At 38.5% G+C, this 16,603-nt stretch overlaps 1 protein-coding gene across 4 annotated transcripts in view; it reads right to left on the bottom strand.

Moving 5' to 3' along the window:
• Positions 1 to 16,603, bottom strand: part of enox2 (ecto-NOX disulfide-thiol exchanger 2) — a 230,979-nt gene that overhangs the window by 30,256 nt on the left and 184,120 nt on the right. For all 4 annotated transcript variants that reach the window (XM_030145753.1, XM_030145754.1, XM_030145756.1 and 1 more), the window contains 3 exons: positions 12,132 to 12,365; positions 8,693 to 8,905; positions 3,307 to 3,413 (listed from right to left, as the gene is read on the bottom strand). In XM_030145753.1, coding sequence (XP_030001613.1) covers positions 3,307 to 3,413; positions 8,693 to 8,905; positions 12,132 to 12,365 — 554 coding nt within the window. The remainder of the gene's footprint in view (positions 1 to 3,306; positions 3,414 to 8,692; positions 8,906 to 12,131; positions 12,366 to 16,603) is intronic.

Here is a 16,603-nt window from a genome sequence, read left to right as displayed (position 1 = left end):
TTACCCAAGCAATAGTTTTAGATAATATTGTATGGTTTTACTGCAGGACACTTCTAATTAACTTATTTAAAGAATGTTTATGAAGTGAAATATGCTGAGATACTGATACTGACAAAACAAAGTCCAATTACAAGTAAACATTTTCCTGGTTGCAGTGGTAGAATGAACAACTTAATATTTTTACAGCTGAACAAATTAGACATATATGTACAGGGTGGGGAAGCAAAATTTACAATGAACATTTAGTTGTTTTTTTCTCAGCAGGCACTACGTCAATTGTTTTGAAACCAAACATATATTGATGTCATAATCATACCTAACACTATTATCCATACCTTTTCAGAAACTTTTGCCCATATGAGTAATCAGGAAAGCAAACGTCAAAGAGTGTGTGATTTGCTGAATGCACTCGTCACACCAAAGGAGATTTCAAAAATAGTTGGAGTGTCCATAAAGACTGTTTATAATGTAAAGAAGAGAATGACTATGAGCAAAACTATTACGAGAAAGTCTGGAAGATACTATTAAAGAAGAATGGGAGAAGTTGTCACCCGAATATTTGAGGAACACTTGCGCAAGTTTCAGGAAGCGTGTGAAGGCAGTTATTGAGAAAGAAGGAGGACACATAGAATAAAAACATTTTCTATTACGTAAATTTTCTTGTGGCAAATAAATTCTCATGACTTTCAATAAACTAATTGGTCATACACTGTCTTTCAATCCCTGCCTCAAAAGATTGTAAATTTTGCTTCCCCACCCTGTACTTCCAAAGTATTTCCATTTTATGCTGCGTTATACTTTGAATCCCTTACATTTCAACCATTTAACTCACACATAAATGTTGAAACTACACTGTTGCCCATAAAGTTCTCGTGAAATGACTGTCAATAAGATTTATTCTTGGTAGATAAAGTGTAACTGGGACTCGGTATGTAATTATCTCTCCTGGTGAAAGGTGATGACTGATGTGTATAAATAGGAATATAAAGAGGCATGTGTGAAAACAATATTATTCCAACCTTATGGGCAACAGAGTACTAATCTAGTCAGTCATGTGCAGTAATTTAATGACAAATGATAGTATTAAAATACTATAATATGCATTTGTTAGTGATAATTTGCTAATATAATGTTCTATAATAATTATGAAACAGCCATTCTATCAAATGTGTAGGCCCCACTTTAACTTTTGATACTTTAAACTGCATTTTATGAAACATTCAGAACTTATTTTTTCCTGCACTAAAGGATGTGAATACTGTGTCAAACAGACGAACAGAGCTACAGTTACAGTGAGTATTTTACTTTACTGATGTGTTTATCTCAGATGTACTGTGCAGTGTTGGGATGGCAGAACAGATGTAGATGTTGAAACAGTCCATAATGATGTTTCTTTTTATATTTGGGTCTGAGGGAGATGCCAAACTGCTCTTTTGGATTTTGCCTGAAAACATTTGGGAAAAGCTGATTCGGACTGCATTACATGTTTGTCACTCAAGTAATCTCTTCAATAGATACGTTCAGATAATTACTTTTGCAGCTACTCCTACTTGAGTCACAAGTATCATAAAGTAACATCAGTTTTACATGAGTGCAGTTTCTGGCTACTCTGTCCTCCTCTGCAGGTTAGTCAAAACAAATCGATGGCTTGTTGTTTGGGAGACACTCTGTCTCCTAGCGGCACGGCAGAGCTTCAAATTCCATGTAAATATAGCTACAAATGGTTACAATCGATTAAAATTCGATCATTAAATCAGGGTAAAGCATATTTGAACTTTTAACAGCATGTGCAACCTTGTTTGTAAGTAACATTTTTTGGTCTTGTTTTGACAGAACTGCCCATGATCTACGAAAAACTAAATCCTAGGAGACAAGATATAAACATTTTACAACATACGTGAGCTCCACTGGTACCAACGAAAGCTTGTGGCATGTATATAAACGTGCGTGTGTGAATGATGACGTGTCAATTATCAGTAACAACAAAGTGGTAAATAGCTGAAAGGGGAAAAACGACAAACGAGGTTTTAACGAGGAGTTCATTTTAAGTATTTTTCCATGACAATGTTTTATAAATGAGGACATCCACAGCGGCTCTTTTCACTTCCATCTACTGTGCGTTCATGCTCTACTCCCTGGAGTAAAACGGTGTGTATGCAGCCACTCTGTAAAAAGGAATCTGAAGAGGAATGGACAAAAATTGCTCTCAAGAGCCCCATGAAAATACTCTGGGAGCCGGATAATAGTTCTTAATATGCAATGCTAAATGTAGGAGAGAAATAGTCTCAAATGAAGAGATCCCTGAGAGATCCTCAAGGTCTGAGTGAAGAAGAACAATACATGTGCGCCTTAACGGACGTCACACGACCAAGCATTTGCGTATGAACATGCATCACCCTGCTTCCAAGTTTAATGTGTGTTACTCGACCTCCACAAGGGCTATTAAAAGCACACTGCCTTTGTGTAACCACCTGCTGTTACAGACGAATGAAGACTGTTTATTTGATTATTTTAACATGAAATATGAACATTAGAGCAACATTTTTTCTTGCTTTGGAACACCTACCTTTAAAAAGAAGTTTTTCAAAGTACAGAAGTTGAGAGCTGTATGTGTGTGTGTATGTGTTTGTGTGTGTATCTAAAATTGCAGCTAAAATCAGTTGTCTTTCGTACAGAGATTTAAAGACACTTACCAATCAGAAAAGATCATATATGATCCATTAGACCCAGGACTGCACAACACTCCACAGCCCTCTATTACATACAACCTATCATCATGCTAATTAAATTAATTCATTCATGCTCCGTTTGGCAGCGAGAGAAACCGGTGAGCCGAAACTGGATGGAAAAATGCAGTTTCAGTCCAGACTTGAAATCACTGTTCAAGATGTTCTCCCTATACTATCCATCTGACTTGTTGCTGCAGAGTAAAAACATGAATAGATTTACCTGTGTACTGGATACCCCTAAAGATGGAAAACTCACCCAGCAGCTCTCTTCACAGAGGAGGGTAGTGGTACAAGGAGAGGAGGAGGTAGGGGCTTAAAGCTGGGCCTGTGTGAGTGGAATGAGCAGGCACCTGCACTGCAGTCTGACTTCATTCAGCGTACTTACTGTACCAAGGAGTCTGCTCTGTTCACCTCCAATTTCACCTTTAATTTCATTTGGGTATTTTCAAACTACGTACTGAAAAATGTAGGACTTTTACAACAAGCAAGAGCGAAGGCAGGTGTAGAACAAAACGGAATAGAGTCTAAATTTCCAAGAATCAGGTGAACATTAGGAATAGAATCAAAGTGTACTAACCTCTGCTTGTTTGCGCCACATGTCCAGGTTCTTGCGCTGAGCTTTGGAGAAATGGTCCCATGCCTTTTGTTTGGAAGCAGCTTGGAATACAGACACAATCTGTTCAACTGTGGCAGGATGCAGGGAAGGACCAGAGACCATCCAGAGACAGAGAGAGAGAAGACAGAGGGCAGGTGGGAAGGAGCAGAGGAGTGAGAAAGTGGAGTCAACTAGGGATGTAAAGAACTGGGCGTGTGTGTGTAGGTGTGTGTGTGTGTGTGTGTGTGAGAAAGTGTGTTGAGTATATGCAATGGTATGTGTGTGCAAGCGTGTGCTCTACTTACCAGCTTACCACTGCATCATCTTGAGGATAGCCGGTCACAAAGTTCTCACAAGTAAAACTTTAATTAATCATACTCACTTTCAACATATTTAAATAAATAAATAAGTGAAAAAAAAATATTCAGAACAGTCCCTCATCACTCTCAGACATGGAACCGCTGCTTCAACTGGCTTTTTTTTTTTAATTTTGTTTTTGTTTTGCATTTTCTAACAAGCCAAAGTTTGCTAAGCAACTGGAAATTGCCAAAAATAACCTACTTTAAAACCGCCGCTGTTGACCACTGCGCAACTCCACTACAGCGACGAGCTGTTCAGAGCCTTGCCCAAGGATACTGTGTTGAAGTCGCACAGTGTTTCTTGTTTACTTTCCCTTTTGGAGAATTTGTCAGATTTTAATGAAAGAGCAGTACAAATGAAGCCCTGTACAGTAAAGTTTAAGTCCTGCTGCACACTGACAGAGAAGGAAATGTATATGAAGTTAAGATCAGCAAGTTTAGAAGGAACAGTGTCTAAGATGACACGATTAAAAAGCCACGACCTCAACTACATAGATTCCATGCTTAGTGCCATTAAAAATGCATTTGTCAGAATAATATGTATATTTGGAGATATATTAAATTAACTGGTTTGGGGTTACCTTCTTATTAAAAAGGGAAGCATTGGTCATTAGAGAATGAACTGTGGAAAAATTGTGATCAACTTAACATGTTTATTCAGTCACTGAATACAGGTACTCAGAAATTCAAAGTGTCATCATTCACTATTGGGTGTGTCCACCTCTGGATTCCAAACAAGCAGTGCAGCGATGACGCATGGAACTAAGTCTCATGATCCTGTCCGGAGGGATCTGATCTGGCACTCAAACTATTGATTGTATTGCAATGACAGTGCAGACGGTGAGCGACTTCACCAGCTCGTAACATGCCAATGGCACGTTCTCTCTGTTGTATCGAAAGTCGTGGCATTTTGAGCTGGAAAAATCATTTGGGCGTTTTCTTTGCCGTCTTTATATCGGCTACTGACCACACCTAAAGTTACCAGTCAAGACTCTGTACAAGAGATTCGACTCAATGTCTGACATTAAGGGTTAGTCCAAACGCCAATGTTGCAAGCGTCAGGAATGAAAAAAAATACAGCTGTTAACTGTGTCACTCATCTTGCGAGCAACATATACAAAATAGGCACCTGAGCAAATCATTTTCTGGAAATTAGACCACATGTTTGAACCATGCGTTTTCAATGGCACTAAGTATATATATGTAAAATGTTCGAATATTCTATCAGTGCTGCAGCGGATCCATGAGAGGTGTCCACTATTTTGAATGTAGTGGCTGGAGTTTGGCTGAAATGTCACTAGATTACATCGAATGCTAATTTGGATAGTTGTGAAATCATCAAAAAATACATTCAGTGCAAACTGCTTGTAGTGATACCATCTGTCTGGGTCAAATCACATCACTGTAGGACTTTGAATTTAATCTTACCTTATATCATATCCTATATTGTCTGTATATATCCTTATTCACTGTACATATCTCTCATCATAGAGTTAGCTTTTGTATATTTCAGTAGTACTTTAGTAGCATATGGGTATTTAATATTTTATTCTGGAGCTTTTGCACGTGCCTACATTTTTCTTTAGTATTTCATATGATATTTTTATACAGTCCTTTTTGCACTAAGGCTGTTTCTCAATACTATTTTTGCAGAGTACAGTCTTGTTAGAACGGTCCCAGAGAACGGACTTCCTAAGAATGCAGGTCTGTCTGTAATTGGAACGGCTGTGTACTTGTGAACTTTCTTCTCTGTCTCTGCTGCATTTCTGTCATCAGCTCCCTAACGCATTTCCCTCAAATCACCACAATATGTCACTAAATTAGATATCAATACATTTGTTCTACTAATTATATGTTGCTTATATTTTTTATAAATTTTGTACTTTTTTCAAAACTGGAACAAATTTCGTTAAATCCTATATGATAACAAAGATGTATTTCTCGCTATTCTGCCTCTGGCACGTGTTACGACATTGTATCACATCATCTCATTACGGTCGTCTAGTCTATTAAACATTTCTGAATTAAGTTATCACAGAAGCCGCCGCTGCATTCGAGAGTAGCATGAAGTGCATCTTGGGATATTTGCCAGCCAACCAGTGCATCTTTGGTTTAAGCTAGCAGACAAGAGCAACATCCGGGTATTCCATGCGTTCTTGGTTTGTGCAAACTTTCAACTGCAACAGTACTTGTGCCCTGACTGATTACATTTCATGAGATCACGAGAACGGAAGAAGAAGTGCTTTTGCTGCTAAATAGACCAGAGCTGCTAAACTGATTTTCATTGATCCTATGATAGCGACATTAAAGATCCGTTCTATTCTATTCTAATTTGTCCACAATGTTTTGAAATGACTCAGCTGCTTGTAGTTAAGGTTGAAAGGATGCGACAAGAACGTAGTGCGATTGCAAACTCCAGTTGCCTCAGTGTGACATTTCCTATGTAGACAAACACTATGGAAACTGTAAAATCGTCCTCTGTCAGGCTAAATGTCGACTGTAAAGTGGCTGTACATTATGGATTCACTTATAACCACTTGTGTAAATTCATTTCCTGGCTTTTTTCATTATAACTGAAGCGTTTCTAGGTGGTTGAACACTATGGCTACGATCACTGTAAACCAGGGGTCACCAACCCTGGTCCTCGAGAGCTACTATCCTGCATGTTTTAGATGTTTCCCTCTTCCAGCACACCTGACGGGTCGTTATCAGGCTTCTGCACAGCTTGATGATAGGCTTATCATTTGAATCAGGTGTGTTGGAAGAGGGACATATCAAAAACATGCAGGATAGTAGCTCTCGAGGACCAGGGTTGGTGACCCATGCTGTAAATAGTTTGAGTCTGGAAAGTATTTAGTGAAAAATCTGAATTTAAATGATCATTAGTAACACTATTTTTATTATATTTTGAGCAAAAGCCAAGATGCAGATGGAGTTCCTGCCAAAAAACAAAAACAAAACCAGAGAATCAGTGACTGGTGGTTTAATTTATCCTTTCACAATATCTCTCTGGCTGTTGTCTGGTCGACTAAATGGGTTGCTGCTCTCCACCTGCGTCTACTACAAAATATTCAGAGCAGCGAGCCAGAAACACTTTCACTGAAACATTCTTCAATCTCTTTCAAGGAGTTGGAAAAAAGTTGCCAGACTTGTTATGAAAGGAGTTTGAAACACCACCGGAGCTAGCAAAAAAATCACTAAGTTGTCAACACTGGTATCAAATGGCCTATTAGCCATGCATCTGCGGTCGTGTGGGTGGTCTCGGACATCTATATGGGTGGTCTGTGTGTCCTAATGCACACCGGGTGGAGTCAATAAGGACTGCCAGCTAAGTGTACCTGTACATATTGTCTGTGTGTGTATGTGTGTGTTCTCAGATTGGAGAGAGAGAACAATACAGGGATCAATAGCGTCTTCCCAGCACCCTGTAATTTGATGGAGCAGATCGATGGTGGAGGCAGAGAAGAAAGGGTCCAGATAGACTTTGGTGGCTGGGAGCTTATATCTAAGTACCGGTGTGTGAAAACATTTTTGGATTTCATTGGGGTCTGTCGATTACATAAAATAAAAGGGACATTGTTTTTGGAAGGCAGAGAGTTTTTTTAAATGTATTTTTTCTGTTCTTCGAGCTGCCATAAATTAAATTCTCTGCTTCTCCATTGCATCAGTGTAGGAGCAGAAGATTGAAAAGCCAATATCCCCACAACCTGGGCACATAAAATGAAAACTATCTGCTTGGCTAGATACAGCTGGGGGTTAAGTGAGACTTTTTTTTGGAGACTTGGGTGAACTGACCCTTTCAGATGGTATTTTTCCAAAGAGAAAGACCAAGAAAAAAAAAAGATGGTCTGAATTTGTTTGGAAGGGAGAGATAACACACACACTGCTGAATAAAGGAGGCATATATATAGGACTAGATCCCAAATTGATAAAAACATGAGCAGCATTTTCTTTTTATGTTTTCAGCAACAATCTCCTATTGTGCAGTGTGTTTAGAAACAAGTCGCTGAATTATTTTACACAAACTTTAATACAAAGACAAAGTCATGAATAGAAATGTGTTACGGGATGAAATAATGCAGCAGTTCTACCTCTGTCTCGGTGGCTTATGCAAAACACACACCCACATACAACTTCCATCATCTTCCGCATTTACTTATTTATCTCATTAACAATAAAGAAAACAAAAACCAGCACTTCTAGCTGATGCTCAAGGATGTTTACATTCTATTTAACATGCATATGGAAGAATTTCTGGAGATAAAATGCTGCAGGCTATGGTATTAACCAGCAGGTGCGGAACCTGAGCTGTCATAAGAGGGTAGGAACAGAGTTTTCCCTTTGGCTTCCATCAACTGAAATTAACTTGCATGCATTTACTGTACATACGTGGCTTTAGCTTTGTGAAATTATAGTTGGGCAGCTTACAATTTTCATCTCTTTATCCATGAAAGCCGCTGTCACTACACATACTCTATCTTCTCTACTGTTAAAGATATTTTTGCATTTTGAAGCAACAAAAAAAGGAGCGGAGATCTGAATGTCCCTGGAGTGACATCAAGAACAACAGTGTTCAGCAAAGACATTCAGACTTACCTTTAAGGCTTACCTTAATCAATCTCAGAAAAGAAACTAGCCGTTAATAAACTCCACAGTCCTTTGCATCCTCCTTATGCATTTACAATACTCTGCGTCAGTCAACACTCATACTTACTTCTTTTGCTGCATTCAGTACTTCAGGCACAACAGTAAGACTGGGACTTCTTCTTAGGCTTTGGATGCTTTGCTGTATATTGAATTAAATGTGCCTGTGCTGTATATGATGCTGTGATAGGAAAACTTACACTGAACCAGATACTGGAAAGGACTGGACTCATCCAGCGTGTGTTAAAGTGTGTAAACTTTAAATTTGTTAGTCTTCCTGTGTCTTCCTGAATTTTAGAAGAGTATCTACAGTACAGATTGGTACTCCGATCTGTAATGTGTACAACTGAGAACAAAAGACTCACATTGAGCCAGTATGCCAGCCAGGGCGGTCTTGAATTTTTCTTTGGCCTCCTCCATCTCCTTCTCATGCTGAGACTTCTCGCTCATCAGCCGTCGGATGTGGCTGTTGGAGGACTGGATCATGGAGTAAAAGTTGTTGGCATTCCTGCGATTGACTTCACCTCGCTCCAGCCAGGTCAAGAGCACACGCACCGCTTCGGCAAATTTTCCGTCGTCTGGTCAAGGGGTGAGAAGATACAGAGAGAAAAGAGTCAGGTTTGGTATAGAAAAGAGGCAATAATACGTTTCCCGCAGAGACACTTCAGGAGTTGAAAGAAATAAGCCAAAAAGGATAAAAAAAAAACCTAGAGAAAATGAAAATTTCAGTCATTCATATGAGACAAGCCAGTAATCTATAACCACAAAAGAATCCTAGAGTATGTCACAGTCATTTACAATGATGTAAAGGAAGTTTCAGATCACTTCAAATACACACAGATGCAAGACACAGTTGTCTTATTTTTAGAGAAAAGAAGTAAAAGAATAGTGACACGGAAAAAGATGAAAAACGAACCTTCAGGAAATTATGGAGAACAAGGACAGAGCAACAAAGAGACAGCTGGGTTATTGAATAAAAATAGGACCAATGACCCTGTAGCTTACCGGCCAAATGAAAAGCTTTGGGAAATGTATCCAGATGCCATTTACTGTCAGCCAGTTATGTGTATTTATTATATTACAGAAATAGTCCATATTTTGGTCCTATTCCAATCAGATGTGTAAATGATTCAAATTCCAACTTGACATCACTGATACTTATTGATTTATTGGATCAATCCACTTCCTACAGGGTGGGGAAGCAAAATTTACAATGAACATTTAGTTGTTTTTTCTCAGCAGGCACTATGTCAATTGTTTTGAAATCAAACATATATTGATGTCATAATCATACCTAACACTATTATCCATACCTTTTCAGAAACTTTTGCCCATATGAGTAATCAGGAAAGCAAACGTCAAAGAGTGTGTGATTTGCTGAATGCACTCGTCACACCAAAGGAGATTTCAAAAATAGTTGGAGTGTCCATAAAGACTGTTTATAATGGAAAGAAGAGAATGACTATGAGCAAAACTATTACGAGAAAGTCTGGAAGATACTATTAAAGAAGAATGGGAGAAGTTGTCACCCAAATATTTGAGGAACACTTGCGCAAGTTCCAGGAAGCATGTGAAGGCAGTTATTGAGAAAGGAGGAGGACACATGAATAAAAACATTTTCTATTACGTAAATTTTCTTGTGGCAAATAAATTCTCATGACTTTCAATAAACTAATTGGTCATACACTGTCTTTCAATCCCTGCCTCAAAAGATTGTAAATTTTGCTTCCCCACCCTGTATCTGTTATAATGGGGAAACATTTTCAAAGTGGCACCAAATCCAGAATCAGATCCAGATCGAAATAATTTCAATACCTTGTGTTGACATCATCATAAAAAAGCTGTATACCAAGTTTGAAGTCAATCAGAACTGGAGTTTGGGAGAAGAAGACGATTGAAATGTTTGTAACGGATGACAGACGCCAACGCCGCCTGACGACAATAAGGCAAAAATGACTGTATTACTAAATATACAGAAAGGAAGATTCAGGAAAGACTAAGAAGCCAGAATGTGTGGCCCACAGTGATCAGAAACCAAAACCCAATTCTTTACATCCAGGCCAGGAAAGAGAGAACAGGAAAAGACACATGCATAAAGTCACAGCCATTTTAGTATCGGCTGTGACTGAGGCTCGGAAGTGTCATTGCTCATTAGTGAAACAAGTTTATTCAGCCAGAAACTCTAGAGAAAGCTGAGAAGAGGAGAAAGGAGAGTAGAAAAAAGAACATGGAAAGGATGAGCAGAGGAGAACAGAGAGTACTGAGAAGAGAAAGGACAAGATAAGAGAGAGGAGCATGTGCTGAGGGAGAGTAAAACGATACAACGTGCTTAACCGCCTTTGTGTAACATCCTTTGAAAACAAATTCCCTGAATTTGTTGGACATTAGAGAACTGCATTGTCAGTCTTACCAGCTGCAGTTTAGTGCCATATCTATAATGTGCTTCACTGGCTGTCCTCTCCAAGCACACACACACACACACACACACACACACACACGAGGGCAAGCACAGACACACAAACAACTCTTCTCTCTTATTCCCTTCCTTGTTAGTCTGAGGTTTGCATGAATAACAAAAATGTCAAGAGTGGGTGCAACTACTCTTTCACTTGTGCATTCTCATTTACATTTATTAAAATTAATGTTGAGGTTCATTAAATGTATGCGTCTACCATTAAAGCTGGGTTCCTTTGGTGTATATTATCATAAACATAGTGAGAAATGCTCAGATATATTACAGTCACCACCTGGATTTAACTCCACAAACAGGTAAGAGCCTTCCATTGGATAAATACCGTAGTGATTCATATGTTTCAGCTGCAACAACTGATGCAGTGAAGAGTTTCTCATTTCTAAAGAGCATAAAGACTGATGGAACTCAATGGAAAAAGGTCATGTGGTTTGCTGAGTCCACATCGATCCTGTTCCAGAGTGATGGGTACATCAGGATAAGAAGAGAGAAGTGATTGCCCATCATGCTTAGTGCCTACAGTATAAGCCTGTGGGGGCAGTGTTATGATCTGGGGTTGTTTCAGTTGATCAGGTCTACGTTCATCAACGTTATTTACCTTAAAAATTAGATAAATGATGTGACATTGGATAAGTGATGCCACAGCGAATGTGTGGTGTGATCAAAGCTACAAGCAGTTCATTTTTAATCCTAAGAATCTAAAAAGCAAACAAGTGTTTTTGCTCAAGAATCACTTATCACTTAAAAAAAAATCATTATTAGTATCCACCGTTGACCAAAAGCATCTCCTGATCTAAAATGTTTAATACCTGTTGATCCACTAATCCTATCAAAACATAAAACAAGTCAAGAAAAATTCAGTTTGTCATCTTTTCATGGTCATCAAATGCGACCCATTTGGATGTTTAGAGGCTCATAGTCAACATGAAAACACCGTCATCTTCTACTACGTTGATTCACCAGTGAAACCCAAGGAGTTTGACAAATGACAAACTGGTCTGAGACACTTGTTTTATGTTCAGTTAATGATATACTTTGTTAAAAAGTCAGATTTTCTTCCTTTCCTTCTGATTTTATCTAATAACCTTTGAATTTACTCTGATGTTTTATGAACATTTACATGACCAATAAATTAAATATATGAAAACACCTGATTTTCACTGAAAAATGAAAACGCAGAGGATAATATTATAATAAATGGTGATAAATCACTTGGGAAAGACAAAAAAATCTTTTAGAAGTTGTGGTAAAAATAGTTCATGGGTTAAAACAGTTGTCAGGGGTAAAGGGTTACTGTTTTCAACTCTACTGATTAAGTTTAACACCACACCAACCTTTGATTTTATCGCCCAGTTGGCTGCACTCATGCTCCGAGTAGTGGACGATGGGAGGAGGGGAGGGCGGCCGGAGGCGATCCTCCTCCATCTTGCGCCGGTGCCGCTCCTCTCTGGCCAACATGCGCTGGCGACACTCCCACTCGTAGAGGTCATCTCTGGCCTGGGCGAAGTCCACATGGAGTCGGCCGGTGTCTTTCTTGTCGGTGCTGGAGCCCAAACGGATACGGTAACCTTGACAGACAATGAGCGGAGGAAATAAAAATGGAAATACAAGCAGATGTGAGCAGAAAGGACGATGGGGGAAAAATAGTTTTAAAATGATGAGGAGAAGCAGATGGGGCAGCGGGGAAGTTCTCAATTAAAATGAGCTAATCTGTCTGCTCTGACAAATTCTCAGTGTTTCTGCAGGTGGGTAAAAGTCCTGTTAAGTTTTTTTTTTTGTACTACTCTGCTTTTTATTCTATATTTGATGACGAAAAAGATAGAGTAAAGATACGAAGAGAGAGTGTGGAAAAGGTGACATAAAGTCCATGGCTAGATGCAGTCTGAGGACGTCACACTTGCATGATCTGCATCCTCCGTTGCTGCTCCGCTGTAATGCATGACTGCTTCTAATTCTTGACAGCTGCCAACTTCACATGTGCCGTCCACATCTGATGGTCCGATTCTTAAATTATTCACATTTCCCAGTGGTTTTGCAGACTGATAACCACGGCTGTTTTTTTTTTTTCTTCTTTTTTAGAAGTCTATTCTTTTAAAACGACTAGAAAGAAAAATGAAAAGTTGAATTAAATACTCTGTGAATCATTTTACCCCAAATGTAATATATTCCCGGAGTCGTGAATTTGATTGAACTGAATACAAGACAGGGATAAATGAGTGTGAAACCAGGCTTTAATCGTACAGTATGTTCAGTTCTGCTCTGGGACAGTGGTAAGTCTCTTCCCACAAATCATATTTAGACCACTAGACAAACCACTGGACAAGCTCTTCCTCGGGGGGTTTACTCATTTGCCGTTACCTTTTCTACAGCTGGGAACCATCATTTGAAAACATATACCACGGCTGTAGGAATTTTTTTTTTAGGTGTACAGAAACACTGCATCCTCCTATCGATACACTGGAGAGACTTAGAAAAGCCAATTACTTCTCTAGTGGCACTGAAAGACCACAATATACCTCATTACCCCCTCTTCTGTACACTATTTCCCTCTTATCCTCACTCTCTCCTCTTTACTCAATTTTCACTAATGGCTGGTTGTGGATCTGAAGTGAAATCATGCCCATTTTATGATTTAATTGGTTGAAATGATCAGAGAGCGTTCAGTGGGTGCTTGGGTACACATGTGATTTGAGTATGTGTTCTGGGGTGGACACTGTAATGATGCCCGGTGTGATTCAATACGCTCCCTCTCATCATTGGAAAAGGAGTGTGTGTGTGTGTGTGTGTGTGTGTGTGGGGGGGGGGGGGGTGAGTGGGATAAGGAAAGGGGAGGAGGGAAGGGGGAGTGCATGCCAGAGCAAACAGGAAAAGAAATGAGTAGGAGTTCGGGGGGTTTCTACTTCAGTCTGCTCTTTCAGCTTGAGGCTCCCAATCTACCACTGCTTCAATATTTCATACGACGAGACCTCGGTGTGCCGATGCTACTGGAGTGTGTGTGTGTGTGTGTGTGCGTGTCATTGCTGGGTACTGTGTTTGCACAGTGTGTGTGTTTATGTGTGTGGGCGGGACATTATTTATTGGAAAACTACACAGCTCTGTCATATGGCTAATATATGAACTTCAACTCCATACCTCGCTGTAAGAAAAACAGCAAAAAAAAATCACTGGATCGACGTCTTGAATTCAGTCGAACACAACAGCAGTTGAATAGTAGATGAAGTAAATACGCTTAATAATACCGGGAAAACAACAGGAGTGGCATAGTTTATATGTGTTTTTTCATTTTTCATTTGGTCTGCAAATATCTGTATGTGTACATCCTTTTTATTACTATTTTCTATGGATATTTTCTATTTTTATTTTTCATATTTTAGTACTTTACTGTCATTCTGCATTTCAATGGCAGCTGAGACACTGAATTTCTCCACCGTGGGACCAATAAAGTCTTATCTTATTTTATCTATATATTTGTTTATAATTTATGGTAGCTTGTTGAGTGTTAATTCCTTGCATTAATTATATTAGTCAGTATAGGCTCGCTATATTCCTGTTTGTTGCACTTATGTATTTTTAAATGTTGGAAAAGAAAAAGTCATCTCCCACAGTGTGCCTTGTTGAATAACTGAAAACACAGACTGAATAACAAAAAAAAAGAAAAAAAATACAACCTAAAAAAAACAGATTGTGAAAAAGAAACTCTTTAGTTGCTATGACATCTCTGAGGAAAACTAACACGTACATTAAATTAGTTAAATGTCACTGTCACGTGATAATTATAACTCAAAAATAGCATTCTAAATGTGCCAATTGTACTGAGATATCGCAGCTAGTTCGCTATTTTTAGCACAACACAGGCATTGTTGCACTAACAGAAACACAGAAATATAGAACTATTACAGTTGCAAAGTATTAAAGACAAAATCAAAAGAAAAACTTTAATCATGTAAAGAAGAAAAAGATGTTCTGAAATCCAGTAACTGGAGCATTTTGAAAGTTGCGCTTTAAATAAGAGATTTTAAAGTCGGAACATATAGTCAGCAGTTTGTACTGAGAGATGTAATAGATCTGAACTCCAGTAGCTGCAGTAAAAATAAGGATAAGATGAACCATCAGGTGGTGTCACAAACAAATGCTTTTTTAACTCAGTGGTCTTTTCATTTTTTGGTTATCTGAGCCTCTATCAGGCTGTAGAGAAACTATATCACTGTTAGTGCCCTACGTGACTTTAGTAACACAAAACTCCACCTGCAGTAGCAAGAAACAAAACGTGATGTGCACTTTTAATACCCCTCCACCAAGTATAGTGTAAGGTTCTATTGAAAGTTACTGCCCTATAATTTAGATTAGATTGTCTTTGTGCAAAACTTATTACATACATATTTATATTTGAAAGTACTCAGATATTATAACTGTATAAGGTACAAGGCCATTTGACTTTGGAAAAATGGGTCAAGGTCACCTATGTTCAATAGGCTTCTGCTCCATGCCAAGATGCATCCACAGTACTGTCATTTTTATTTTATTTTATTTCATTTATTTAGTTGTATTATTTACTATTTCTACTTATTTACAAAACCCTCAATTTTATGGTAATTACTTTTGGGTATGTGTTTTCTGCATGTGTGGATTTGTATTTTTCTGCCAGGATTGTTGCTGTTGTTGTTGTTGACGTTATTTCTTTATTCATTAAACAAAGGGGGGGGGGGGAATTCATCCACAGTGTAAATTTGGTGCAGATATCTCAATGCATTCTTCAGATAATGTAATTATGTCATTGAATGGACAGACGGATGGACGACAAAACAATTACAATACCCCTTCGGCCAGAAGTTAGCTAAGGGGTAAAAACTGGGCGAACCCTTTGAAAATTCATAGTTTTCTACATGAATTGGTCATAAAATGAGATCTGATCTGCATCATCTGCAAGTCACAGGAACAGCGAAATACAATGTTGTTAAAACTGTTTGTGTGGTATTAGGTTAAGAACATAGTGTGTGTCTACAGATCAGGTCACATTTTATGGCCAATTCATGTAGAAAGACTGGACATTTCAAAGGATGTATATACTTTTCTGCCACTGTATTCTTGCTGTGCATTAAATCTATCTTACTGGCGATTCATCTACAATAAATTCACTAAAATAATCATTACCCATGAGCACTTTGAAACTTTCAGTGGATCAGAAAGTGGAGGGAATCCAAGGGAGGATCTAATCGCACGACATAAATGTTATACTTAGAGTCACGTTTATATTACATGTATGTTTTTATTATGGTATTTTATGTATGGTGTTTACTTGTCTTTTATGTATGTTATTAGTGCGGATGTATGGATGAAATTTCTATTTTCTGTAAGATCTGTCTTGGCCAGGACATTCTAGCAAAAGCAATTTTTAACCTCAAACGTACCATACTTTCCGGACTATAAGCCGCATCTGACCACAAGCCGCACTCACCCAGTCTCCAACGTCTCACCATCGCTTCACTGATGCCAAGCTTACGTACAGCAGCTCTATTTCCTTCTTTGTCAGCTGGATCGATCGTTAGCTCAGAAAACATAAATTAGCCGCATTATTTTAGAGCCGCAGGTTCACAGTGTGTGGGAAAAAGTAGTGGCTTATAGACGGGAAAGTACGGTAATTTTTTTCCTAGTTAAATAAAGATTAATAAACAAAACAATAGAAATAATTAGTGTATATTTACTGGAAAATAGGGATGGTTGTGTTTTTGTTACTTCAGTGTGGGTTGTTTATATATGCATTTCCATGTTGCAGTAGCTCAGAACAGACCACCTCCTCTTCTTCTTC

This window comes from Sphaeramia orbicularis, chromosome 10, assembly GCF_902148855.1.
Source record: "Sphaeramia orbicularis chromosome 10, fSphaOr1.1, whole genome shotgun sequence".
NCBI lineage: Eukaryota > Metazoa > Chordata > Actinopteri > Kurtiformes > Apogonidae > Sphaeramia > Sphaeramia orbicularis.
Note: the sequence above shows the minus strand (reverse complement) of the source record. Positions and strands in the feature narration are given on the sequence as shown.